Here is a 27,126-nt window from a genome sequence, read left to right as displayed (position 1 = left end):
CTTGAGCGGTACAGCCCACGCGGGATCGTTCCGATTGCGCACATTACCGATCGGACACGACAATATTTCCCGATCGGACACAGTTCCGATTGGGCACAGGCTTGATCGGACACAGATCAATCGGACACAATTCCGATCGGACACAGACCCACTCGGACACAATTCCAATCGGACACATAAGGTTGCAATCGGACACAGGCCCGATCGGACACAGACCCAATCGGACACTATCCCGATCGGATACAGTATGTCAGAAATATATAGATTTGGGTTAGGTTATATCTTTCGGAAGTGGAGACCCCCCGTACGGCGGGGAGGCGGAACATACTGCCTGCACGCATATACTTTTTAATGTAAGGTTCGTAGTAAGGTTCCACATAGGTTTACAACTTTCCACGCAAAGCGAGGTTCAACGCAAACCTATGTGTCTAGTTTTTTGATAGTGGAGCCCCTCCCGTAGGGGAGGGGGGGCGGAACCCACTGTGTCCACGCATACATTTTCCCATCCACACAATGATTGTAGGATGGACTTAACTTCGCGATGAGGACTTTGTCCGATCGGAACTGTGTCCGATTGAGCCTGTGTCCGATCGGGCTTGTGTCCGATCGGAATTGTGTCCGATTGGGTCTGTGTCTGATCGAGCCTGTCCGATCGGGCCTGTGTCCGATCGGTCCTGTGTCCGATTGCAACCATATGTGTCCGATTCGAATTGTATCCGATTGGGTCTGTGTCCGATCGGGCCCGTGTCCAATTGGGCCTATGTCCAATTGCAACCATATGTGTCCGACTGGGTCTGTGTCCGATCGAGCCTGTGTCCAATCGGGCCTATGTCCGATTGCAACCATATGTGTCCGATTGGGTCTGTGTCCGATCGAGCCTGTGTCCGATCGAGTGTGTCCGATCGAGTCTGTGTTCGATTGAGAAATATTATCGTGTCCGATCGGTAATGTTCGCAATCGAGATTCACTCGTCCATACAATATGGTATATACTCTCACGCGCGAAAGAGACAAAGACAGTACGATTATATCTGCCCTTGTCATGTAAGATTGCAGCTCTGCCTAATGCGATATCACGCAACTAATCTACTGCTCTGTTTTACTCTTGAGCCTTGATCTCACATACACACATATGCATAAAATTTTTGCAGACAGTAATCTTTTTTACTAGACCTTTAAACACGTTTCTAAACATTCATCTATATTCTTTCATGCATTTCCGAGCAGAGAGATATCTTATTTTGCACGTACACATTGCAAAACTGTTATATTACATAAGTATTGTTCCGATCTGACGCCAGAAGCCGATAAAAAAACTGTAATTTTTTTTTGTTTTTAACATAAATTCGTAAAGTCTCACCTTTGTTTTGACATGTACTTAAATCATTGAAAAGAATTTATTATTTTATTCAACCAAAAAAAAAATTACTGTATGCAAAAAAATAATCGTTTTAGTGGATAAAACAGAGCAGTCGACATGCTCTTAAGAGGATGTTGGACCGTGCTTTTTTACCGACAGAATGCGAATATTAGTTATTATGCAAAATCTTTTTGTTTATTATAGATATGAACAAATCCTTTTCCATAATTAAAAAATGCATAACAACGGAGTGCGGAGTTTACGATTTCATATGAAAAGTGAAAAAAATGAAAAAATTATAGTTTTGTTATCGGCTTTTGCAGTCAACATTTACTTAATATAACAAATTTGTAATCTGCACGTATCTAGTTAGTAAACTCCGCACTCGGCAGTTCATCAAAGAGTATAAGTGAACTTAGAGAAGTGAGTTTAGAAGCTTTATAAAAAAGATTTTGCAAAATAAAATTTTCGTGCATATTTGTGTGTGCGAGATCGAGGCTCAAGAGTAAAACAGAACACTAGATTAGTTGCGTGATGTCGCGATAGGCAAAGCTGCAATCTTACAAGACAAAGACAGATATAATCGTTCTATCTTTGTTTCTTTCATGCGTGCGAGAGTAACATACATGTACGCACTTGCAGTATCTTTTCTCTCTCGATCATATGCTCTGTCTCTTTCTAATCGCTCGCTTGCTATGTATTACGTATCATTTAGTTTCATGCTCCTCGCATATTCACTTACGCGTTCACTCGCGCTTCTCTCTCTCTCTCTCTCTCTCTCTCTCTCTCTCTCTCTCTCTCTCTCTCTCTCTCTCTCTCTCTCTCTCTCTCTGTCTCTCTCCCTCTCCCTCTCTCTCTCCCTCTCCCTCTCCCCCCCTCTCTCTCTTTCTGCTCGTTATTGTATTCTTTTATTCGTTATTGTATTCTTTTATTCCTATTATTATATTATTTGCTCCAACTTTTATTTTTTCTATTCTCGTCACCCTAAATGAAAATAAATAAATAAATTTATTTATTTTAATTTTATAAAGCATAAATGAGATACACAACAATAAGTTATTTTCTTTTTTTATTTAACTCTATAATTAAATACAACACATGTACATACAAAAATACACAATATTAAATACTTTCTCTATTTATAAGGTACACAATATCTCATTTATACTCTATAAAATAAAGATGAATAAATTAATGATTAAATTAATAATTATTATTATGTAGGAAGACGAGAATAAAAAGAATAAAAATCGAATAAATAAGAGAATATAATAATGGGAAAGAAAGAATACAATAAAGAACGAGCAGAGAGAGAGAGAGAGAGAGAGAGAGAGAGAGAGAGAGAGAGAGGAAGAGAGAGAGTAGCGCAAATGAACGTGTAAACCAATGTGCGAGGAGCATGATATATATATATATATATACATATAATCGTTATGACAATTTATTATTATTTATAGTTGTATTTAGTAATTTATAAATGAGAAAAAAAATTGATATATTCTTTTATGTTACCAAACATTTGCATATTTATACAAGCTTGCCTATATTTATAAAAAATAAACTTTTTCTAGAGCAAAAATTTATAAATTTAATTTTCGTCGTAAAATATTTATTAATAATGGTTTTATGTATCGAATTAATTTTAATCAATATGAAAATAATTTTTTTATTTAGTTAGAGAATATTTGTTTATAAAATGCATTTGTTTTTATTATTACGCGATATTTATAGCATGCATGTATGTAAGTATATATGTATATATCGGGGAATAAGTCGACTGTACCATGCACACATGCACGCCGGCAGGCACACGCGATCATATCAGTGCGCGGCAGATACTCAGTCGCGCGTATTGTGTACATAACAAGAAATTACCGCAAAAGTACGCTCAATTGTTATAACGCGTTGAATTTAAAAAAACGAGTGTTACGTTTTTGTAGTGTGGTTTTAATAGTGTGTCCACATAATGGGACGAAAATATAATTTTTGAGAGACGCTTGCCCGCAGACTTTCTTTAAAAAGAATAAGGGTCAAAAACTTAGTATATTTATATACTATAATTTTAGAAGGAACTATTTTAATGTATGCTATATACTAATATGCTGCTAGATATTATTTAATTTTATTTCCATGCAGTCTACACAAAAATATAAATATGATAATGTTGTTACGTTCAGACTCGGGGAAGGATGAGTCGACGGAAGGGCGCAACAACTATCTTTTATTATCCCGAAGTTAAACGTCTCGTGGCGTTTGGAATCAGGTCGAATGAACTGACGGGTCTGAAAAGCAGGTAAACGACTAAGTCGCTATTACGCTGGTTATTCAGACGTTCGTTCAATGGTCCCTTTCCGGTAAGAGAATTTAATCTCTTTTACGCGGGATAGGACCAAGTGTGATCTTTCGATTAGGAATGAGTGGGGATTTAATAAAGAGTAATTCTTTTATTTAAATTAACTTTTATTTAAATTCTTTAATTTAAATTAAAAGTATGAATTTATTCATATTTTAAAATGATAGATGTACATGATTATATAAAAATAAAAATAAAATATTGTTGATTCTAATTTCTCGGTGAATGCATGTGCGCGCGCGCGTGTGTGTGTATGTGTGTGTGTGTGTTTGTTTTAATTCGCGGATATTACATTAATACGGAGGATATCAGTTAGAATGCAAGGGAAAGATTCTATCGTTAACATTTAGGTTCCGACTGGTTAATACAATATACAAATATATTTGATTAAAAGATAAAAATAAAATCAAAATCAATATGTATAAGTAAATAAGTATATATGTTAACAACGGTCAGAAGTATAAAATTGGTCGCTCGCATACGTGTTAGATTAAGATCAGGAGTTAAAACTTTCTGAAACTTATCGCCGGAACGGGTTGATGATTTAAAAGAATAAGACATTCTTCGGAAAGTTTTGATTTAAATAAGAAACAAGACAAAAAGGAGGAAAAAAAATATTATTCAATTAAACTTATTTTTTTAAATAGTAATTCAGAAATGGAGGAATGGCAAATTTGTACGGTGTTTCGCTTTGCGTTTCATGTCGACAGCCCGATGTTCGATTCGTGGTTGACCTGGAGAAGATGCCAAGTGAGGACAAAAGTGCCTAACTCGCGAATTACGGTGCAAAAGCACAGAGTAAGTCTGCATGAAGTTGAAGATCGGAGAAATAGTGTGTCTAAATGTCTCTTCGAGTCCCCTTTTTAATTCTCTTTTCGGGATATATTCTAATTCTAGGAATGGGAATTTTCCAAAAACATCAACGAATTGGAATTGTGTAGAAGTGAGGATTCTTCATCTTAACGAATTAAAAATTGTGCTAATGTCCTCGTTAAGGGTGTTTCTTCTACTTTTCGAATTTTCACCCGTGGTGATCGTCGATTGATGATCTTGATATCAGTTCAAATTTCTTGAGTATTAGATTTCCCTTGCGCACTTGATCTGATTAGAAAAAGTCTTACTTTCTTATGATTATTTTTATCAATATTAGTGCAGCTGTAGTTATTGAATATGTCGTTACAGAAGTTTCGTCATTATTGATTTAGTTATATTTGTCAGATATTTTGTTAGAAGGAATTTTATTATCTTTTCGGTATCAATTTATTCTTCCGTTGGAATATTCTATTGCGAGGATATCTACTGATTTTTATTTATTTTTAGGTGACCGGCGCGGTTTCGTCACCGGTCTCTCGCGTCTTTCTCACGGTTACTCATAGATATAGATATTGACAAGTGACTAAATGTTTAAAGAAATGCGTGGCGCAAGATGCTCTATTTACCGAACGACTCATTTTTATCACCGATCGACTATCGTTGCAACGTTGCGGAAGGAAGGAATCGTGAAGTCGCCAGGACGTAACAATGTAATATTATATAAAAATATAATATTCCAAACTTTTTTTTTAATTATATCTTTAAAGCAATTCCTAAATAGAAAACAACATAAAGACTTTATATAAAGAATTGTAACATAAAATTGATCTTCAAATGGAATTTAGAATGACTGTATACACATAAACATACACATTATATATGATGCACATAGTATTTAATACTCATATAGTATTTTTGTTATAAATAAATAGACAAATATGGGGAAAAAAAGAAAGAGGAAGAGAGAGAGAGAGAGAGAGAGAGAGAGAGAGAGAGAGAGAGAGAATAGGAATGAGTAAGCGAGGGAATGGCTGTACAACGATATATCGATTAATAATTCACATCAGTCGCTAAGCATTAGTGAGCATAAAGTATTGCTATGGAGAAAGATATTGTAACGATGCACCCCCCATCGTTACCCGGCACGTAGCCAGCCGGAAGTCTGCCGCCCGGCGAACACCAGCCGGGCAGTGGCAGAGGCGCCTGGCGCCCTTTTTTAATCTCTCAAAACCGCGGTTGTGATAAACAACGATACGGCCGTTATACGGCCGCCGTTACGCCGAAGACCGAGCATCGCCGAGCGCTGCCGGAAGATCCCGAGCGTCACCCGCCGAATTGCCGCGTCGTTTCGCCCAGGAGAAGCGACGCGTTTACCGTAATTTACCCGCCGAAAAACAACGCGTCGTTATCCCCACCCGGGGGCGAACGACGCAATTACCGATAGACGCTCGGGTATAAGAAGACAGCGTTTCGGCATCTCGGGACCAGAACGATTCCTGACTCCGCTCGAGCAGTACGCTCCGAGACACCAGAACGATTCCTGACTCCGCTCGAGCAGTACGCTCCGAGACACGAGAACGATTCCTGACTCCGCTCGAGCAGTACGCTCCGAGACACCAGAACGATTCCTGAAACCGCTCGAGCTGTACGCTCCGAGATACCAGAAACTGATCCTGAACAGTCGTAGCAACGACGGAACGTGGGGTTGACGTGTTCGCAGCCTCCGCCGAGCATTCTCGGCTTCCGTGCAGTCTCCGAACTCCTGACACAAATCCGACCGACTCAACAAGAGCGGAGTGTTCGCCGCTCTCCTCGATTACGGTCTATCATTCGACCGCTCCAGCTAGCCGGACCGTGGGTTTGCGAGTTCGCTGCCCCGTCGAGTTTTCTCGACTCCGCCACGCTATCCTCAACTCCGCGACCGGAAGCAGGGACGGAGAGTTCTCCGCCCGGTCGAGGGTACTCGATCTCCGCTCGCATTCCCCGACCACTGGGAACACGCGATTAATCCCGCGATCACGATCGGAGCCATATTAATACTAGCGAATTATAATTATCGCGCCGAAATACCTATCACCTGCTATTTCATTATATTCCGCGCGCCGTCAAAATAAACACGGCCTTGCCGTATACGCGCCGACCGACCGCGCCCAATTTCTTGCGCGTCTCGCGCGCCGTCAAAATAAACACGGCCTTGCCGTACACGCGCCGACCGACCGCGCCCGATTTCTTGCGCGTCTAGCGTGCCGTCAAAATAAACACGGTTACGAATATTATAAGCGGTTCGATATATATCGAACATCGCGCACCGAATAACGAACGCCCGTTGCATCTAGCGCGCTGCATCATCCGCCGCGCGCTCACTATTGTAAATCGACCATTGCCGAAAGAGGCAAATAAAGACAATATCTAAATCTTTCGTGTGTCTCACCTTTTCACGAGCCCTGATCCCGACCGAGTTTATCCACGCACTCGCGAAAAGTGACCCCGTTACAATATAAATATTTCCTTTTTTTCTTACTTTTGGCACTTGTAAAGACACTTGCTCAGTTACACTCATATCTTCTTATTCTCTTTGCCCATTCTTCTTTATCCATCTCTTTCTAATCCGAGCATACTATATGTGTGTATATGTTTGTGTATATATAATAGTAACTTTAAATTTATTAAAATATCATTAATCTTTTGCTTATTTGAATATTTTACTGAAAATTGATTATATTTATTTTCCAATAGTAGTTGTGTCACAATAGTTAATTAGCCAGAGGCGATCAATTCGTGAGGCTGGTTATTGAAAGAAATATTTCCCACCAAATGCGTTTTGCATGTGCGCTTTGGTTGAAGAATGTATCCCAGAAGCGATCAATTCGTGAACTCGTTATCGAAATAAATATTTCCCATCAAAAATGTTTTGCATGTACGCTTTGGTTGAAGAATGTATTCCAGAAGCGATCAATTCGTGAACTGGTTGTCGAAGGAAATACAATATTTCCCACCAAAAACGTTTTGCATGTACGCTTTGGTTGAAGAATGTATCCCAGAAGCGATCAATTCGTGAACTGGTTGTCTAAGGAAATATTTCCAACCAAAAACGTTTTGCATGTACGCTTTGGTTGAAGAATGTATCCCAAAAGCGATCAATTCGTGAACTGGTTGTCGAAGGAAATATTTCCCACCAAAAACGTTTTGCATGTACGCTTTGGTTGAAGAATGTATCCTAGAAGCGATCAATTCGTGAAATGGTTGTCGAAAGAAATATTTCCCACCAAAAACGTTTTACATATGCACTCTGTTTATTAAAAAAATAACATTTGTTGGGGCCGTTTCTGGTGATGGAAGTTCGGAGAGGTGAACACGGTGGAACAGCGTATAAATATACACGTTTTTATACTGAGAGAAGCTTATTTAATGCTTGAATTCCTTTGGTTTTTTCTCACTACAATTACTACGTGTTAACGTCTTTGATCACAAGTCGCCATCATGGATCTCTTTGTTCACTATTGATAATCCTTCCGATCCATACAGTATAGATGGCGCCACTATACTGTGTGTGTCCTTACATATACTAGCGCAAGGACTAACACATTTTATTCCAGAGGCGATTTTTAATCGTGAGCTGGTTGTTTTAAGAAATATTCCACACTAGATGCGATTTGAATGTGTGCTCTGATTATTAAAAAAGTAATATCTTGTCCCAGAGGCGATTTTTATTCGTATGCTGGTTGGTCTAAAAAAAATTTTATTCCAGAAGCGGTTTGCATGTGCGCTCTGGTTATTAAAAAAGTATTTTATCCCAGAGACGATTTTTATTCGTATGCTGGTTGCTTTAAAAAATATTTCATATCATGAGGCATCATACATATGCGGTTTGTGCATGAATATTCTGGTTATTAAAAAATAGTTATTCCAGAAGAAATTTAAAAAAACTTCCGTTTTTGAAAGACTAAGTGTGCAATATCTGGTATTCCTTTATATGATTGCAACCAATCATATATAGTGATAAAAGCTTACAAATTATTGGAAGGAATTATTATTGTGATTACTGGCGATTTATTTTTTCTTTTTTTGATGGCACCAAATTTCGCGTATGTAATAGTCTGTCAAGATGCATATATACAGGTTGGTAGCTAAAGAGAAAAAATATATACATCTTTGTTATTAGGAGGCAATCTTTATGAGAAAAAAGGATGTAAAGAGTATGAGCAAACAGTTTTGTAATATTATAGCAAGCAATAAATTGCTGCCTTTTTTAAAATAATAAGAAATTATGATTTAAAAAAATCTATCCGGATACGCGTAACAATATTGGCCAGAAGAAAGATGCCTCAATCTCGCTTGCAAATTATAATCACAGATATGAAAATAATAAATCAAATATTTTGGTTGCGTTTTCACGAAAATGGGCAATAGAGGAGCTCTTTCTGTATTCTAAATATACAAAATATTGTAACAATCATAAAATTATGTTGCAATGTTTTGCGTACAGAGAATTTATGTGTTTGCAGTTATAAATATTTATATTAATATTTACATAAATTTAAATTTTAATATGTGCATACTTATGTCATAAAAATATATAAACATTCACATTTGTAACGACAGCGCCGTTACCATCGGCCGTGTATATATGTAACGATGCATCCCTCCACCGTTACCCGGCCGTCGATCCGCCGGAAGTCCGCCGCCCGACAAACACCGGTCGGGCATGATGCGGAGGCGCCGAGCGCCCATTTTTAAGATGTCGAAAAGCGTTCGAATTTATAACCGACGCGTTTGTTTACCGGGAGTCGTCGCCGCGCTCGGGTAACCGTACCGACCGTTCCCGAAACCGCCCGAGTCGCGCGCGGCGGCTCAACTTGAAACAATATGCCTTAAAACAATCAGGCATATTACGCACGCGCACCCGCCGGGAAAAGCGGTATAAATAAGGGCACATTTTCGATATCGAGACCAGATCTTCCGCAACCGCCAGAGTCGGTAAGACGCCTGGAAATCCGATACGATCATATAACCGCTCAAGGAGAGAGAAAACGGGGTTGGGAGTACCCAGCCTCCGCCGAGAGTTTGCGGCATCTCCACGAGCGATCCTTCCGACACACTACGAAAAGAGGAAAACGGGGTTGGGCGTACCCAGCCTCCGTCGAGAGTTCTCGACACCTCATCCGCATCCGTCCGTCCGCGTGCAACGGCAATTGTCCAGTGGTAGGGAGTTCCCTGCCACTGACGGGTGTTCCCGTCGGCCGTTGCACTCCTGCATCTTACGGGAAACTCATCCCCGACGAGGCAATACCGCGATATCCACGAACTCGCGGTAATTCTGCGACCGCCATTACCGCGACCGGACTCGCCATTAATACGGCGCGCTAAGTCCCGCTCAAAGGGGGAGGATCTAACCCAGCCGCGACATCGATCGACGCAATCAGATCGATACCGACGCGTTTAAGGACCGCCCACCGACCCGACCGAAATTACCGCCCGGTAGCTAGCGGCTCCTGCCGAAATCCAGATCCGCGCCAAGTAATCGATATATTTGCGAATCCGCCGAAATCGCATCCCGCACCGTGCATCCGTGAAGCCGTGCATCTAATGCGGACGCACAACGACCGCCGCGACTGCCGCTAAACCAATCCGACATTCTCACATACATTGTAAATACCACACCGATATTACACATTCGCACACGCACTCGCTCGCTTATCACTCACTCACATACAAGCGCATACACACCGACACACACCATAATCACACACACACACTCACTCTGTATACACACATATATCTAAACGCAATAAAGTATATTTTACCTAACGCATCTATCGTTCGTCTCTCGATACCCTTTCACGAGCCCCGGATCCCGACCGAGTTATCCACGACCGCCTCGCGAAAGCGGTTTATTACATATATATAAAATATACATATCGATACATATACACATCTCGCTTGCTTCGCTCTACCTATCCCGCCTGCATGCACACCGCACGCGCTATCTCACTCGCTCGTACGCCGTACTCGCCGTCTCATTCACACCAGACACTATCTTTATACATACCCTTCATCATCGCTAGAATCGATTTCATCAATTTCTTCTAAATCAATATTTCTTATATTTTCTATTTCCATTTTAAATAAAAATGAAAATTTCTTGCACTAAAAATTAAAATAACGAATTGTATCACTTTAAAAACTGTTGTGCTTTACTGATAAATCATACAAGATTATCTTAAGTCTACTTTTACCTCGACTTGGATTTTGTCTTGCTGGAGAAATGCTTAAGATCATCTTAAATAACGGTGAATTCGACAATAGTAAGATAATCTTAAGACCATGCTTATGTGAAATAAGATATGTTCATGTCTTACTAAAACGTCTTAAGGGGATCCAATATTACCGACAGAACGCGAATATTCTTTATTTTGAAAAATCTTTTTGTTGATTATAGATATCAACAAATCCTTTTCCACAATTAAGGTACACATAATTACGGAGTGCGGAGTTTAACATTTCATATGAAAAGTTAAAAAAAATGAGAAAATTACAGTTTTGTTATCGGCTTCTGCGTCAACATTTACTTAATATAACAAATGTGTAATCTACACGTGCCTAATCAGTGAACTCCGCACTCGGCATTTCATCAAAGAGTATAAGTGAACTTAGAGAAGTGAGTTTAGAAGCTTTATAAAAAAGATTTTGCAAAATAAAATTTTCGTGCATATGTGTGTGTGCGAGATGGAGGCTCAAGAGTAAAACAGAGCAGTAGATTAGTTGCGTGATGTCGCGATAGACGGAGCTGTAATCTTACACGACAAGGACAGACATAATCGTACTACCTTTGTCTCTTTCATGCGTGTAGAGTAATATACATGTACGCACTAACATTATTGCAGTATCTTTTTTCTCTCGATCATACGCTCTGTCTCTTTCTAATCGCTCGCTTGCTATGTACAACGTATCGCTTAGCTTCATGCTCCTCGCATATTCACTTACGCGTTCACTCGCGCTTCTCTCTCTCTCTCTCTCTCTCTCTCTCTCTCTCTCTCTCTCTCTCTCTCTCTTTCCTTCTGCTCGTTCATTATTGTATATTGTATTCTTTTATTCTCATTATTATATTTTTTTATTTGCTCAATTTTTATTCTTTCTATTCTCGTCTCCCTACATGAAAATAAATAAATTTATTTATTTATGTTTATTTGATACATCATAAATGAGATACACAAGTTATTTTCTTTTTCTATTTAACTATAGTTAAATACAACACATGTACATACAAAAATACACATAATTAAATACTTTGTCTATTTATGACATACACAATATCTCATTTATGTTGTATAAAATAAAGACGAATAAATTAATGTATTATTATGTAGGAAGACGAGAATATAGAAAGAATAAAAGTCGAAGAAATAAAAGAATATAATAATGGGGATGGAAGAATACAATAAAGAACGAGGAGTAAGCGAGATGACAAACATCAAAGAGTTCCGAAGTCTCGTTCGCGAGGCTCTCTTTATCTATAATATCTCGGGTTACATATCGTTCGTAAAATTTCTGTTTTTCGTATTTTATCGATATCAAAATAATTCTAATAGATTAATGAGATTCTTGCGATTAAAATAATACTAAACATGACATAAATCGGATAATTTTTAATCAATTATGTTATTAAAATTATGATTACTTATTTCATTTAAAATAATCGGATTTATATCGTATTTGGTGTCATTTTAATCGCAAAAATGTAATTAATCCATTACAATTATTTTCAGATATATAAAATGCGAAATACAAAAGTTTTATTTTCTATAATAAGATGACATATATACGTGAAAGATTACAGATAAAAGGAGTCACGCGAGCGAGGCTTCGGAACTCTTTCATGTTTGTCATCTCACTTACTCCTTCATTCTTTCTCGCTCTCGCTTTTGTCGACTCTTCAGCGTCGGGGATCTTTCCTTATCTACAAAATATAAACATCTTCTAAATAAAAAATGAAACTTGTATTTTCCATTTTATCTGTATAAAAATAATTATAATGGATTAATGAGATTCTTGCGATTAAAATGACACGAAACATGACATAAATCGGATTATTTTTAATCAATTATGTTATTAAAATTATGATTACTTATTTCATTTAAAATTATCCGATTTATGTCATATTTGGTGTTATTTTAATTGCAAGAATCTCATTAATCCATTATAATTATTTTTATACTAATAAAATACAATATGAAAGTTTCAGTTTTTATTTTATAAGATGTTTATATAAGGAAAGATCCCCGCGCGATGCTGGAGAGTCGACAAAAGCAATAGAGAGAAAGAATGAAGGAGCAAGCGAGACGACAAATATCGAAGAGTTCCGAAGTCTCGCTCGTGAGGCTCCCTTTATCTATAATCTTTCACGTTAGATTAATATATATAAATTATTATAAAATTTATATATATATACAGGGTGTCCGGCGTCAATCGCATCACCGGTCATGTGCAGGTAGAGCAGATGAAATCGAGAAGAAAAGTCGTTTACCTTTTTTTTCTATAACACTTAATAAAAGAGTTATTATTGAGTAAAGTCTGGCCAATCAGCGCCGACCTTTAGCCGGGCGCACGTCAGTGAGCCGCGCGCTATGAAGTGTGCAGCGGCGTACACTATCAAGCGCGCGGTTCACCGACATGCGCCCGGCTAAAGATCGGCGCTGATTGGCCAGACTTTACTCAATAATAACTCTTTTATTAAGTATTATATAAAAAATTGGTACAGGACTTTTCTTCTCGGTTTCACCTGCTCTACCTGCACATGACCGGTGATGCGGTTGACGCCGGACACCCTGTATATATATGTCATGTTACTATAGAAAATCAAATGTCTGTATTTCGCATTTTATATATCCGAAAATAATTTAAATGCATTAATTACATTATTGTGATTAAAATGTCACGTCGTAAAATATTAATAAATAATGTTTTTATGTATCAAATTAATTTTAATCAATATGAAAATAACTTTTTATTCGGTTACAGAATATTCGTTTATAAAGATGCGCATTTGTTTTTATTATTACGCGATATTTGTAGCATGCATGTATCTAAGTATGTATGTACGTATCGGGGAATAAGGCGACTGTACTATTCACACGCACACAGCCAGGCACATGCGATAATATCAGTGCGCGGCAGTACTCAGTCTCAGTCTCAGTCGCGCGTGTTGTGTACATACGCGTAACGAGAGATAACCGCAAAAGTGTGCTCAACCGTTATAACGCGTTATAACGCGTCGAATTTAAAAAACGAGTGTTGTGTTTGTGTAGTCATAGTGTGTTCATATAATAGGGCGAAAATGTAATGAAAAACGCTTGCCTCGCTTTGCCCGCAGACTTTCTTTAAAAAGAATAAGGGTCAAAAGGTTAGTATATTTATATACCATAATTCTAGAAGGAATTGTTTTAATGTATACTATATACTAATATGTCGCTAGATATAATTGAATTTTTTTTCCGTGCAGTTTACACAAAAATATAAGTATGATAATGTAATATTATATAAAAATGTAATATTTCAAGTTTCTTTTTTTATTTTTTGATTATATCTTTAAAGCAATTCCTAAATAGAAAACAACATAAAGACCTTTGTATAAAAAAATTGTAACATAAAATTAATCTTTAAATAGAATTTAGAATTACTACAATACATGAACATACACATTATATGTATATGATGCACATAGTATTTAGTACTCATATAGTATTTTTGTTATAAAGAAATAGACAGACATGGGCAAAAAAAAGAAAGAGAGAGAGAGAGAGAGAGAATAGGAATGAGTAAGCGAGGGAATGGCTGTACAACGATATATCGATTAATAATTCACATCAGTCGCTAAATATTAGTGAGCATAAAGTATTGCTACGGAGAAAGATCCAACTATTTCCTTTCTTTTCTTACTTTTGGCACTTATATAGACACTTGCTCACTTACACTCATATCCTCTTTCTCTTTGCCCATTCTTCTCTGTCCGTCTCTTTCTGATCCGAGCATACTATGTGTGTTATATATTATCTATATGCGATCTTTTCGTGAACTGGTTGTAAATATTTCATACCAGATGCGGTTTGCATGTGCGCTCTAAATATTGCCGAAATATTTGATCCCAGAAGCGATCTTTTCGTGAACTGGTTGTAAATATTTCATACCAGATGCGGTTTGCATGTGCGCTCTAAATATTGCCGAAATATTTGATCCCAGAAGCGATCTTTTCGTGAACTGGTTGTAAATATTTCATACCAGATGCGGTTTGCATGTGCGCTCTAAATATTGCCGAAATATTTGATCCCAGAAGCGATCTTTTCGTGAACTGGTTGTAAATATTTCATACTAGATGCGGTTTGCATGTGCGCTCTAAATATTGTTGAAATATTTGATCCCAGAAGCGATCTTTTCGTGAATTGGTTGTAAATATTTCATACCAGATGCGGTTTGCATGAGCGTTCTGGTTAAAAATATATCCCAGAGGCGATTTACGTGTGCTGGTTATTGTAAAAAATATTCCAGAGGCGATTTACGTGTGCTGGTTATTGTAAAAAATATTCCAGAGGCGATTTACGTGTGCTGGTTATTGTAAAAAATATTCCAGAGGCGATTTACGTGTGCTGGTTATTGTAAAAAATATTCCAGAGACGATTTACGTGTGCTGGTTATTGTAAAAAATATTCCAGAGGCGATTTACGTGTGCTGGTTATTGTAAAAAATATTCCAGAGGCGATTTACGTGTGCTGGTTATTGTAAAAAATATTCCAGAGGCGATTTACGTGTGCTGGTTATTGTAAAAAATATCCCAGAGGCGATTTACGTGTGCTGGTTATTGTAAAAAATATTCCAGAGGCGATTTACGTGTGCTGGTTATTGTAAAAAATATTCCAGAGGCGATTTACGTGTGCTGGTTATTGTAAAAAATATTCCAGAGGCGATTTACGTGTGCTGGTTATTGTAAAAAATATTCCAGAGGCGATTTACGTGTGCTGGTTATTGTAAAAAATATTCCAGAGGCAATTTACGTGTGCTGGTTGCTTTACAATATTTTGAATCGGATGCAATTTAATAGTTATGTAAGATTAGCAATATAACCGTTATTATATATTATAATACATATATATGTATTGTGCCATTGTATGTATGTATGTATGTATGTATATATATATATATATATATATATATATATATATAACAATACATGCACACACACACACACACACACATGGCCAAATATTATTCCTCTTGGAAAGATGTATGGAAAGGCACACACACACACGCACACATATATATATATATATATATATATATATATATATAAGTCCATATAAGTAATGTGTGCAATTGTGTTCAAATATGCAATAAAGGCAGACACGTGTCTATGTTATACTGTTATCTATACGCTTAGATACGTTTAGATATGCGTGCGAGGCAATAGAGCAGTAGAAATACACGATGTTGTCCGATTTCATCATATTGAACACAATTCTCTTTCAAATATGCATAAAACATGCAGAAATATTATCGGTAACAGCGGAACTAAAATTATTGATATTATCGATCATTTCGGTCGGTATTATCGATAATTTTAGTTACGCTTAGATGAGGGCGCTAACCCGTCGGAGTTCGCTCGTCACTGTTGGATCCCCTTAAGATTATCTTCAAATAAGATAGACTTCTATATAAGTCATAACTTGAATTTTCTCTTGAGTTCCGTCCTTTGACTATATATACCTTTGACTATATATACCTATGGCACAGATGAATAGACAGATAGCCAATGGCCCGGGTTAAGGCGAGACTGGTCTTTCTCACTGGTTTCAGCGCCATACCGTCATAACGGCCAATGCAGTAACTACGTTCTCAAGCAAATTGGCAATTACGAAGCGACGCGTTACGCGGCATGCAGACTTCTCGTTGCGTATAACAGCGTGACATAATATGCTTCTTCGAACTACATTTATATTAATTTAAATAAATAAATATACACACACACACATACGCGCGCGCATATGTATAATAATAAAATTACAATATTAATATATATTAGTTAACAGCGATAAAAATAAGCTGAAATCAGGAATTAATATTTTTTTTACATTTAAGTATCACGCGCACATCTTGATTCAAAATAAGAGTCTCGAGACCGAAACTCTGACTCGCGCACGTTGAAATATCCGCTATCGCGACACGCGACGCGAGTTAATGTGCGGGAACATTGTAAATAAGCCAAGTCACAAATAAAGCTGATATTTATCTATTTATTTAACGTGGAAAGTGTCTGAATTATTTAACTAAAGTACGTGTAGTTCCCGGGCGGAACCCGAATTCCTAAATTCCTTCCGACAAACGATCCCAACTACCGCCTCTCCCGGAGGCACAACATAACATTTAAATACGATTTTTATGAAAAAAATATTTTAATACAAAACAGAATATTGCGCAAAATAAAAAATACTAGAAACAAGAATAAACATTAAATATTACTTATAAAAAATTTACTATAAAAAAAATTAAATAATGAAAAATGTATCACTTAATAAATATTTAAAAAAATTTGTCTACAAAAAAATCAATAATGATTAATTTATAACATCGGAACAATAACATAATAAATGAAAGACAAAATCAGCTGAGCAATGAAAATCAATATCACATGTAGTAAAAAAATCAATAATGGATAACAGATTTACCGCGCAAAATAACAGAATAATGAGACAAATCAATTGGGGTATCAAAAATACATAGTTGGCTTTTAAAAAAATATAATTTGCAACATGCAGGTGCATACTTCTTTTTAAAGGCAACCATGTGTTTTCTTTACATCTTTACATACATACATATATATATATATATATATATATATATATATATATATATATATATACTGGGTGGCCCATTTTAATCCATCCAGTCGAATATCTCAAAAACCAAGCCCGGAAGAGAAAAATGTTTCAGACAAAAGTTGTTTGGTTTCGAGGGGGTCATAAGATGGTGACAATGATTTGACCTTGGAAAATCATTTAAAGATCATGTAAAGGTCAACTTTAAAATCTTAAATGGAAATCCACATTTTTTATTTAGTATTCTTGTAGCTGACATCGAGAGCTTTCCAAAACACTATAATAAAGTATTTTTTCATTAAGTATTTTTTGAGTTATTTTATATTTTAATCTGACATATTTTGATATAAAAATTAAAATATTTTGTAAAATATTCAGTTTTCGATAATTTTACCGTAATACTTCTATGTACAGAATAATAACACAAATTAATTAGTGCCAAAAAAAACAAATAATTGTTTTAAAAAATACATTGTAAATAATGTTCTTAAAAACAATTTTTTTTTATACTAATTGATTTGCCGAAATCACTCAGATGATCGAAATTGCACTCCAATGGAAGTAATTTCTGACACCGTTTTTCCGGACATTATGGAGATCACGAATAAAAAGTGTTATCCTTCTGGAAAAGAACTTTTCAGTAATCTTGGAGATAACTTTGCAGATGACGATGAATGGCTCAACAATGGAAATCCACTTCCATTATTTCCATTTCTGGAGAATAATTCTCAAAAAAAAGTAGAAATAAAAGCGATCATGCTGAAAAAGAAAAAAAGTAAACAACCTCCAAAAAAGAAGTCTGCTTCCAAACAAATATATATTGAAAAATTGTCCGAAATCGAAAAATTAAAGAGAGAAAATTCGAGATTAAAAAAGCTTCTTATACAAAGAAAAAGAAAACAAAAGAATGTCACAGCAATTTTGCAACGTCGCAATATTGAAACTCAGAGGAAGAAAAACGTTTGCAAGCACAGTGTAAATGAATTTTTGCATGGAAAAAAATATTTAAAACCACTAGCGAAAACAATGATAAGGCTTCAATTACACAAAGGAAAAGCAGAATATACAAAAGAAGAAAAACAGCTTGCGAAATTTGTTATATTATTCCGCAAGTGGATATTCACGAATGAGAAAAGCAGGATTAAATCTTCCATCAGAATCTTCTGTGAGAAATTGGATTTCAGAAACAGAAATTCGACCGGGATTCTGCGAAGAAATATTTTCGAAAATTCAAGAAAATTTATCAAAACTACCATCTTCGCAAACACTTTGTTGCTTAAAATTTGATAAAATGTCAATAAAAAAATTTGAAGAATACAGTAAAAAATACGACATTATTGAAGGATTAGTAGATTTTGGACCTCTAGGACGAAGCGATCAACCAGCGGAACATGTTTTATTATTTTGCCTTGATAGTATTAATGCAGAAAATCCTTGGCGGCAAATAGTAGCATATTTTTTGACCGGAAAAAATTCAACGCATAAAGAAATTGTTCAACTCACCGAGATATGTTTGCGAAAACTGAAAGATATAGGAGCAAATGTTGAATTGATTACATGTGAGGTGGAGCAAACAGAAAAGCTTTCAGTAATTGGAAAATTTCATCACATCAACCGTTTTTTTTATTGAATAATGAAACTTATTTTACTTCCTTTGATTGGCCCCATCTTATCAAGCGGTTGATTAGTCAATTGAGATCGCATAAATATATTTACGTCAACGGAGAAATAATAATATCGTTTTATGATTTATTTAGAACGTGGCAATTTGACAGAAATTTAAGCACTTCAAATTTATTAAGTCACATTACCTACGCGCACTTTTATCCAAATAATTTTGAAGCCATGAATGTCAAAAGAGCTTTTCAAATGTTAAGTGCAAGATTTGCTGCATCAATATCAACAGCAGGCCACAGTAATGTGTTGAAAAGTACTTCATGGGAAGCATCTGCGGATTTTGTATACAAAATGAATAAAATAATAGATGCTATGAACGTGTACTATTTAAATGATTGGAAAGGAGAAAAGGGGCCGTTATCAAATGCTAATGCAATGGCTGAAGAATTATTAACATCTTTTATAGAATGGTGTTCAATGTGGAGTATTTCTTCTAACAAGATGTCGAGACCTCCGTGTTTTGGTGGAATGATTATGACTGTGCGAGCAATTTTATCTATGTATCGTTCCATCCAACAACATTATCCAAACTTCAAGCTCGCTACAGCACTATGTAACCAGGATAGTTAGAGGACGCGGAGGATTCAACCGTAATCCCACCGCGAGAATGGTACGGTTAACATTGCGCCATATATTATCAAGTGGACGTATTTACGGAAGTGGCAAAGGCAACGTAACTTGTCCAGAAACGCTTTCGTTAATGGAGAGTACATCGGAAGTTCGTGAAATGGAAGCTATAAATACTGTTCAATTGCAAGAAGAATTAACTTTTCCAATTGAAATGGATAATGACGATAATGATGATCTTATTGCGACAGCTTTTGAAGAAATAACGAAATATTCAGAAGAGAACTATTCCGACAACTTTATAATAAATATAATCGACAACAGTAATTCACCAGGGACATATGAAGGAAATGCAATTGCATATTTTGCAGGATATATTGCTCAAAATAATTACAAAAATACTAAGTGCGACAGCTGCCGTGAAACAAATATAAAAACACCGATGGAGGGATCAAATGATAATGAGATTTACATTCAATTACGTGAATATGAACACGAAGACAAAGATGGACCAGAAGTTGAATGGCTATCAAGGCCAACGGATGTATTTATAAATATTGTTGCTCTTCAACTTCAAGCATTCAACTTTTGTTATAAGAAATATTGGCATTTAAAAGATGTGAAAAGAAATCTTCTTGAGATTTGTATAAAACACGTTCAGCATCATGTAGCTGCAGATTGGTTTGATCCAAACAACGAGTGCTATCTGCATAGAATCCAAATGTTGGACTTTATGATAAGAGTCAAGATATATGCAATTGCAAAAAAAATAACAATGGAAGGAGAGTAGGAATAAACATAGTTGGAGGATCAAAAGAAATAAGAACAAAGTGTCAAAAACTGAGGAACATAAAGCACATGTAAAAAGATAAAGATAAAAAACAGCAACGGTTATCTCAAAAAATCTAAAGCTGGGATAAAAAAGCATTTTAAATACACAATACAGACTGCGCTTTGCTACAACTTTGCGCGCCTGGCAGAATGCCTGTTCAATGCCTTTTTCCCGTATGTATATATATATTTTATTACATTTATAAATACATAAATATATATTTATTTAATTATTACGTACAAATTTATTTAATTGCTTTTAAGAAAAAATATGTAATTTGCAACATGCAGGTGCATACTTTATTTATTTGATATATTTCAGGGTCACATTTTTTTACATGCAGATGATAAGGTATAATGGATTAAAAATATATTGTCATAATGCAACTCAGAGTACATTACACTCATTACACAAATATGAAGAACAAGTATAAATCTCTTTGAAAATGTATGCATAGAAATTAATATAAATTCTTCTATTTAAATCTTATTTGAGTCTGAATACAATAATTCTTCAAAAAACACGTGAGTATTTAAATCTTAAGTTCTTTCTTTTTATGCATTATAATTAGTAATATGCATATAATAATTACTCATTATTATAGATATCGATGTTTGGAGACTGGCTGATGACAATAGATATCATAATTTATTTCTGGTTTGCACGTAGATTAAATCGGAATTCATTATTTTATTATATTTGTGGCATAACACTAAGAAGGATTTTATCCCTTATAATTTTAATATATATATATATATATATATATATATATATATATATATAAAATTAAACCACAGGTAACTAATTTATAGTTGATTTTTAAAATTTTTTATATTTTTAATGTTTTTTATATATTTATTCAAATTATGTAATGTTAATTATCATATTTTACAATTTACATTCTACGTTCCAACAATTTTTATATACTTTTTATATAAAATGTATAAACGCAAATATTGTACTTTCAATTAATAATAAAATGTATTGCTACGTTTTTATTTGTTATTTATTTAAAAGAGACTTGTCTATAACACCGCAATATGTATATACCTATCATATACCTACCTATATAAAATAAAAATTTATTAATAGCAAAATAGAGATATATAAATTTTTTTAAGTTTATAAGATGTATGGTAAGAAAATAACATTTATCAGAACATAAAATCAATAAACACAAAGAAAAGTTTCAAAAAGTTTGGAGAAAATAAAAATACATAGACGACCTTCCCGGGAAAAAATAGATTAAATGTAAATAGATGTAATTATATCTAATTAAATCTCGTTAATCTAAAAAATGAAAAACTTAAGATCTACTTAGATGTAAGCATATCCCCAAGTAGCAAAGAAATGTTTAATAAATGTTTAAAGCTCATTTTTAAAGATATTTTAAAAATGTTTATTAATATTTTATCAATAAAATATTAAAAAATTAAATATTTAATAAACGTTGAATCAAGACTTATTTTACATAAACGTTAAAATAAAGTTTTTTTAAATAAAAATATATAAAAACAGATTTCACTCATAATTAGAAACGTTTTAAAAATATATATCTTAAAAAATAAGTTTCAAACATTTATTAAACATTTCTTTGCTATTTGGGTCCATTTAGATCCAGATAGATCTATCGATGCAGATCTATTTCAAAAATAGATCTGCACCAGTAGATCTAAATAGATCATCATACGTATACTTAAATCTTAGTTGATCTTTGAAGATCTACAGAGATTTAGATAGATCTACCAGTGTAAATCTACATAAATTTATATCGATCCACTTACAATTAGATCTAAATTGTTACATAAGTAGATCTAAAGATATATATGCTTAAATCTAAAAGTAGATCTTAAGTTTTCCATTTTTTACATCTAACGAGATTTAATTATTAGATATAATATTATATCTATTTACATTTAATCTATTTTTTTCCGGGTTTACTAAATAATAGTACTTAAATTTAAAAAATAATGTTGTTAACATTTGACGCTATTTAGAGTATATAAATGTATAAAAAATATATACGAAAATAAAATATATTCCTAGCATTAATCCAATTATTTTAATAGTTTCTTTTTTTATCGGACGCAAAAAACAAATTTTTAAATGCAAGCGATATTGCATTGTATAATTTTATTAAAAATTATTGAAAGAAAAACTATAAGTATTAGTATTATCATATTTAAAATAGTTATGTTAAAAAGTCAAATATTACATATAGATAACCAAGAAGCAAAACTCTGACAAAAATAAATATTGGAGTGTAAATCAAATGTAAGGAAAAAGTGACAGAAGCGTAAACGAAGCTTCTAGAAGACAAAAATTAAAACAACGAAACGTAAAAAGAACGCTTCTTTTACGTTTTGTTGTTTCAATTTTTGTCTCCTAGAAGCTTTGTTTGCGTTTCTGTCACTCTCTCCTTACATTTGATTTAAGCTCCTTTGACTTAACGAAAACAGTTTATGACAGATAAATTAATTATTTCAACAGTAATATAAAAGTTAATTATTATATTTTATATATATATAAAATATAATAATTAACTTTTATATTACTGTTGAAATAATTAATTTATCTGTCATAAACTGTTCTAGTTTGCCGGCCGCTTGCCACCGCTGCAATATTGCGTCACTGATCTGTCTATTAATCTCATGTTTATTCTCATCATTTCATCTCTCACACTGTCACACTCGTCTCGCGGTCATTTAGTCCGGATTTGCACCTAGGGGCAAAGTCTATCGACAAAATTGGATATATTTAGTCTGGACTCAAACCAGGGGCATAGTCTGTCGACAAAATCGGATATATTTAGTCTGGACTCAAACCAGGGGCATAGTCTGTCGAGAAAATCGGATATATTTAGTCTGGACTCAAACCAGGGGCATAGTCTGTCGGTAAGGGGCATAGTGTGTCGATAATCTGAGCACGGAAATGGCAGTCTCGCCTTAACCTAGGCCATTGGCTATCTGTCTATTCATCTGTGCCTATGGACTGTTAATAGGCAGCCATAGTGCGATCCAAGATCTCAGCGCCGCCAGAACCCAAATGGCCAAGCTAAGAACTAATCACATGTATCACTTATTCTGAATTGTGTGTAAATTTGCAAAAGAAGAATTAAAGTGAATAGAATAAAGTACTATAAGTGAAATAAAAAATGGGTCGTTATTGTTTTGTTAAATTGTGCAGTACTACAAAATACAAAGCAAAAGGAGTAAAACATTTAACTTCTGTGTCATTTTATAAGTAAGATTTTATTTTTTATTAACCTCAGAAACCATTTTCTTTTTTCAATTTCTTAAATTGATGTTCAATACATGTTTGCATGGGAGCCTATTCTTATATTCATATTCAATTTATTTGTTATTATTAAAATTATTTACACAAATGAACATACATGTTTACAGATTTCCAAGTAATCCTGAAGTTCGAAAGAAATGGGTGCAAGCCTTAATTACTTTGAATGGTAAGGAAAACACATTAAATTTGCTAAAAACAGCAATGATATGTGCAAAACATTTTGAAAAAAGTTGTTTCGAGAAGATTGGTTTATCTTGTGTACGTCTGAAGCCACATTCTATTCCAACAATATTTCCACGTGCGGAAAATAAAAGGTAAATTTTCAGGCAGATTCTTTTTATTCATTTATCTAATTTTTTTCCATTTATCAAGTACATATAAAACAAAATTTTTTGAATTGGTCCATATATTGGCATAAATTCATTAAATACAATAATAGACGACAAAATAAACTATATATGAATTTGTTTATATGTGCAGCGTGAAAATGCAATCAAGTGACAATTGCTATGAAGATATTAAGCAAGAACAATCATTGCAAATGATGGATGTGTCAAACATTCCAAAGTAAGAAAAATATTTTGTGAATTGTTTAAATCAAAATAGAAAATTATCTTTTACTTAGCTATAATATTAAATTACTGAATTTTTTTTCAGCGAAGTGCCTGTTCAAACAGTTAATGTACAGCATGACATTATAACTATGCCTTCGTCAAAGATACTCTCTACTCCAGAAAAAAAGAAAATCTGATATCCTGGTGATATCTCCAATAACTTATTAGAAATAATGACTTCAACGAGATCCACAAGACGATCGGTTCGTTTATTTAGAGAAGTTTGCAAAAAGAAGGATCACAAGATCAAGCGATTGCAATTACTTCAAAACCGACAGAAGAAAAATATTGAATTGTTGGAAAGTCTATTATTGGATTTGGAAAGAAAAAAATTGCTTTCTTCAAATACCTGTGACATTATGCAAGTATAAATTATTATCGCGGAATTGTAAAAAAATAATCACAATTGTAAATAAATAATCACAATTATATGAACATTTTTTATGGACATTGTAGTGTTCCTGTGAAGAAAAATCAATCATTAAAGGAATAGAGAAAGGAAAAGTTCGCGGACAGTACTCTCCAGAGTTGCGGTCTTTTGCGTTAACTTTAAATTTTTATAGCCCAAAATCATATAATTATGTGCGAGAAGTTTATAGAAATAAATTACCAGCTCCATCTACACTGCGATCTTGGTATGCTAACACAAATGGATCTCCTGGTTTCACACAAGAAGCTATTAATATCTTGAAGAAAAGAAGTGAGGCTGCCGGAGATAAGAAAATATATGCTACTTTGATGATGGACGAAATAGCAATAAGAAAGCAACTTGAATGGAATCATTCAGAAAAAAAATTTATTGGCTATGTGTTTATTGCGGAACAGTTACACCAGAACCTGATAATATGCCTTTGGCTAAAGAAGCGTTAGTCTATTTAATAACAGGCATCAATGAAAGATGGAAAATGCCGGTTGCCTACTTTTACATAGCTGGCCTAACTTCACAAGAACGAGCTGAAATTACCCTACAAATTATAAATTTTATAGTTCCTTCAGGAGTTAACATTATTGCATTAACGTTCGACGGACTTCCAGCGAACATTAAATTGTGCACTGAGTTAAATGCAGATGTGTACAACAATAGGCCATACTTTCGATATCCAATGTATAATCACGATATAGTAATATTTTTTGATGCTGCACATATGCTCAAGCTGATAAGAACAGCTTGGGCCACTAAAAAAGTTATGTATGATAGTAATGGAAACTCTATAAAATGGTTCATTGAAACCTTGGTCCGTTTACAAGAAAATGGCTATTTTCATTTAGCTAATAAAATAAATGGCAAACATATCCAATGACAAAAAAATAAAATGAGCGTAAAGTTAGTGGCATTAAGTGAAAGCTGTGCGACTGCCTTACAATTATTAATGGAAGATGGACACCCAGACTTTTTAGAGAGCGCTGCAACTATTAAATTTTGAAGAATGGTTAATAATGCATTCGATTGCTTAAATTCTCGAAGCATGTTTTCGAACGGTTTTAAACGACCATTAAGACCAGATATGGCTTCCGAAATGTTTAATTTTTTTTCTGAAGCTATACAATATTTCTCCGATATAAAAATTTACCCTGATGGAAAACTGATAACAGAAACTAAATCGAAGACCGGATTTTTAGGATTCATTATTGATTTGCAAAATTTGAAAAAAATATACCAAGATTATGTCGAGGCAGGATACTTGAAATATATTTTATCATATAAATTCTTTCAAGATCATCTTGAGATATTCTTTTCATGCATCCGAGCAATGGGAGGATATAATAATAATCCCAATTGTATTCAATTTACATCAACGTACAAGCGCCTTTTACATCACAATAAAGTTAAATCGTCAGCAGCGGCAAACTGTCTCCTACTTAATAATACTAGTTTATTGACGATATCCTCAAAATAAATCAAAAAGAGCCTTAATGAACTGAAAGAGGAAGATATCGAAGATGTGACAGTTGATGATATTCCACTTCAATTTGTGAATTCAACCGTACATCACGCCGTGCTTTACATTTCTGGTTTTGTTGAAATGCGCGTGCTACAAAAACTTTCTTGCGACACATGCATCTGACTCATGAATGAGTTAGAAGAGGCTGATTTACTTTTCATTAATATAAAAAGTCTTGGAAATTTACGTTATCAGGACACTTATGCTATAACGAGTGTAACAGAGAAGCTGTTTAATATTTACAAGATAGAAAATAACTTAAAAATAAAACATGCGTTTCAAAAAATTACTGTAAATGTGATAAGAAATATAAATTTAAATAAACTTTTTATCAATTTCAATGTGCATATAATGGATAATGACTTATTAAGCAATCACAAATATGAATTAATAAAAATGATAATAGAATCACAAATATGAATTAATAAAAACGATAATAGAATACTAGAATAGTATTTAAAAATAAAATTCTATTATTTTGGAAAAGAATTTACGCGAGAATCTCATTCGATTTATATTAAAAAAGATTTGCCCAAAATAATATTGTTTAAAGGACAATAAATTATAATAAAAAATTTTATTCTTTTATGTAAGATTGCGTTTTTTATTTTCTCAATTTTTTTTATTTTCAGATATATTTTGTTACATTATATTTTGATTTTCTTTTTTTTAATAGCAAACTTATTGCTCTTTTTCATATTTAATTTTTAAATCAATTTAAATCTTAATAATAAATAATAACGAACCATTTTTTATTTCATTTGTAGCACCTTTTTGCACTTTAAATGCTTCTCTTGCAAATAATTCA

General features: G+C 34.3%; 1 protein-coding gene across 1 annotated transcript in view; it reads left to right on the top strand.

The window, feature by feature from the left end:
* The window catches only part of LOC138941585 (THAP domain-containing protein 2-like), a 140,212-nt gene extending 114,445 nt beyond the window's left edge, over positions 1 to 25,767 (top strand). The window contains exons 3-6 of the mRNA XM_070311419.1: positions 23,869 to 24,075; positions 24,242 to 24,328; positions 24,419 to 24,736; positions 24,832 to 25,767. Of these exons, the coding sequence (XP_070167520.1) occupies positions 23,869 to 24,075; positions 24,242 to 24,328; positions 24,419 to 24,512 (388 nt within the window). The 3' untranslated portion in view covers positions 24,513 to 24,736; positions 24,832 to 25,767. The remainder of the gene's footprint in view (positions 1 to 23,868; positions 24,076 to 24,241; positions 24,329 to 24,418; positions 24,737 to 24,831) is intronic.
* The last annotated feature ends 1,359 nt before the right edge of the window (positions 25,768 to 27,126 follow it).

Source organism: Polyergus mexicanus, unplaced genomic scaffold, assembly GCF_030449975.1.
Source record: "Polyergus mexicanus isolate NDT 795.1 unplaced genomic scaffold, iyPolMexi1.0 SCAF_19, whole genome shotgun sequence".
Classification (NCBI taxonomy): domain Eukaryota; kingdom Metazoa; phylum Arthropoda; class Insecta; order Hymenoptera; family Formicidae; genus Polyergus; species Polyergus mexicanus.
This window is presented reverse-complemented; position numbering and strand designations above follow the sequence as displayed.